This window comes from Oryctolagus cuniculus, chromosome 16 (assembly GCF_051225735.1).
Source record: "Oryctolagus cuniculus isolate XC-2025 breed Fujian yellow rabbit chromosome 16, ASM5122573v1, whole genome shotgun sequence".
Taxonomy (NCBI): Eukaryota; Metazoa; Chordata; class Mammalia; order Lagomorpha; family Leporidae; genus Oryctolagus; species Oryctolagus cuniculus.
Window position 1 is genome coordinate 16950974 of NC_142882.1, and position 2549 is coordinate 16953522.

The 2549-nt window shown below is 41.0% G+C and overlaps 1 protein-coding gene across 1 annotated transcript; it reads right to left on the minus strand.

Annotated features, from left to right (window-relative positions):
- Window positions 1–688: 688 nt before the first annotated feature.
- LOC138845770 (olfactory receptor 7E178-like) lies at window positions 689–1732 on the minus strand. The gene has a single exon (XM_070059342.2). The coding sequence runs from the start codon at window positions 1730–1732 to the stop codon at window positions 689–691; it is 1044 nt and encodes a 347-aa protein (XP_069915443.2).
- Window positions 1733–2549: the final 817 nt, after the last annotated feature.

Consider the following 2549-nt stretch of genomic DNA (forward strand, 5'->3'; position numbering starts at 1 on the left):
CGGATGAAAGACACATCTTTCTCTCTCTCTTTCTCTCTCTCTCTCTTTCTCTCTTTCTCTCTTTCTCTCTTTCTCTCTCTTTCCTGCCTCTCCTCTCTTTGTGTAACTCTGAATTCCAAGTAAATAAATCTTAAAAAAAAAAAAAAAAACGAAGCCAGCGCTATGGCTCACTTGGTTAATCCTCCGCCTGCAGCACTGGCATCCCATATGGGTGTCGGTTCTAGTCTCGATTGCTCCTCTTCCAATCCAGCTCTCTGCTGTGGCCTGGGAAAGCAGTGGAAGATGGGCCAAGTGCTTGGGCTCTGAACCCTTATGGGAGACCTGGAGGAAGCTCCTGGTACCTGGCTTCAGATAGGTACATCTCCAGCCATAGAGGCCATTTGGGAAGTCAACCAATGGAAGGAAGACCTTTCTCTCTCTCTCCTCTCTCCCTCTCTCCCTCTATCCCTCTCTCCCTAAGTTGCCTGTCAAATAAATAAATTAAAAAAAAGAGTTGTTCATCTGTCTAGGATGTCTGCATTAGCAAAAGGAACTTATAGTACCATAGGATTCAGACATCCTGTGGTAAATATGAACAAAATTCTGTAATGCTCTCCACCAAAAACACCAAAAGAGGCCACTTTAAGGCACAATATGGAGAGAAAAGAGCCTCAAATACCATGGAATGAGGGAGGTGAGATGTGTAGTTCTAGGACTCAGTTTTGCTGCTTTTCCAACCAGTAATCCAAATGCATGGCACTGAGACGGTATTGCTGAGGAGCCTCCAGATGGCCCTCTTGATGTCCCTGTTCCTCAGGCTGTAGATAAAGGGATTGAGCATGGGGGTGACCAGAGTGTACCCCACTGAAGCCCAGGCATCCTGTCCCGGAGAAAGTGAGAAAGTTGAACTGAGGTAAACCCCAAGGCCTGTTCCATAAAATAAGCAAATGACTGACACGTGAGAGCCACAAGTAGAGAAGGCTTTGTACTTCCCACCTGGTGATGGGACCCTCAGAATGGAGGAAACAATTTTATAATAAGAGAAGAAGAGTGCTGACATAGGGAGAAAAGCATATAAGACACCAACAAAACATACAAATATGTCATGAATGATCGTGTCAAGGCAGGTGAGGTTGAGAAGCTGAGAAGGGTCACAGAAGAAACTGGAAATTTCAACATCCTTGAAGCAGGTAACTTGCAAGACCATTAAACTGTGCAGCAGGGAATCCAAAAGGCTGGCCACAACTGACACTGAAACTAAGAAGCCGCAGCGTTGGGGGTTCATGATGACCTGGTAATGAAGAGGGTGGCAGATGGCAACAAACCTGTCATAGGCCATCACTGTCAGAATGAAATCATCCATGCATTCAAAGATGATGGAAAAAGACATCTGTGTCAGGCAGTCCACATAGGAGATGACTATGCTGTGAGTGTGGATGTCCACAATCACCTTGGGAACCGTGGTGGAGGTGAGACCCATGTCAGCCAAGGACAGGTTGCAGAGGAAGAAGTACATGGGGGTGTGGAGGTGGGAGTCTGAGGTGACAGCCAGGATGATGAGCAGATTCCCGAGCACTGTGACCAAGTACATGGACAGGAACAGCACAAAAATGAGGGGCTGTAGGTCTGGATCCTCTGAGAATCCCAAGAGATGGAATTCTGAGACACGTGTAAGATTTTGTGTTTCAATATAACCTGCATTCCTTCTGGAAAAGAAAATAGTGTTTGTAAAAGGAAACTGATGAACAGGCATCCAGCACTCTGTATAAGTTTTCAACTCAACTAGTCATAGATATAGTTCAAGAGTAACTCTAAGGTTTATACAATAAACAGAATTAAAAGAAAATGTTAACCTGGTGCTATACAGTTTTGAAATTCATAATTTTTATGATGTGTTTTGCCTTCTTATTTACACTGGTAAGCATACAATTTCTTCCAGTCTTCTCAAGCGTAACACACTCAGGCTTCTTAGGGTGCTTACATGATTGGTTTTCATGTTATTCAGCTCCTTCCATGCATATCTACTTTAGAGACACTCAAATGAAAAATTTTAGAAGACCATAAACATTAGAAGGACTCAGTCCATGATCACAGTCAATTGTAACTTATTCTTTGAATTCATTTTTAGTTTTTTAGTTTTTAGCGGATTTAATTTAGTTCATAGACACAATATAATAATATTCACTCTTCATTCCCTCCTCGCTCACTTTTTTCCTTTTTGAGATAATATATTTTGAATCTACAATATGTTATTCTATACTTTTAATGATCAGTGATTACTTTAACATTTACTATCTATGGGTGAAATGGTCATCTTTCCATTCAATTACTATTTATATCACTTGCCTATATTTCTGTTAAACTAGGGTCTTTGTGCTTTTCTACTTGCTAAATTTTCATTTGGTGAAGCACCATTTGCTTTTAAAAAGGAAGAATAAAAAGTGTCCCTATTTGGAAAAACATTCTTGCTAACAGTGTGCTGTGTACCTTATTTTCTTGTAACCAACAGTATAGTTTACTTGACTTGAAATAATTATAATAACCTTAAGAGCTAGAATTGCATTATCTAA

Excerpts from the sequence above, each read along its gene's own strand:
- LOC138845770 (XM_070059342.2), bottom strand. The coding sequence starts at position 1,732 with ATGCCTGTTCATCAGTTTCCTTTTACAAACACTATTTTCTTTTCCAGA.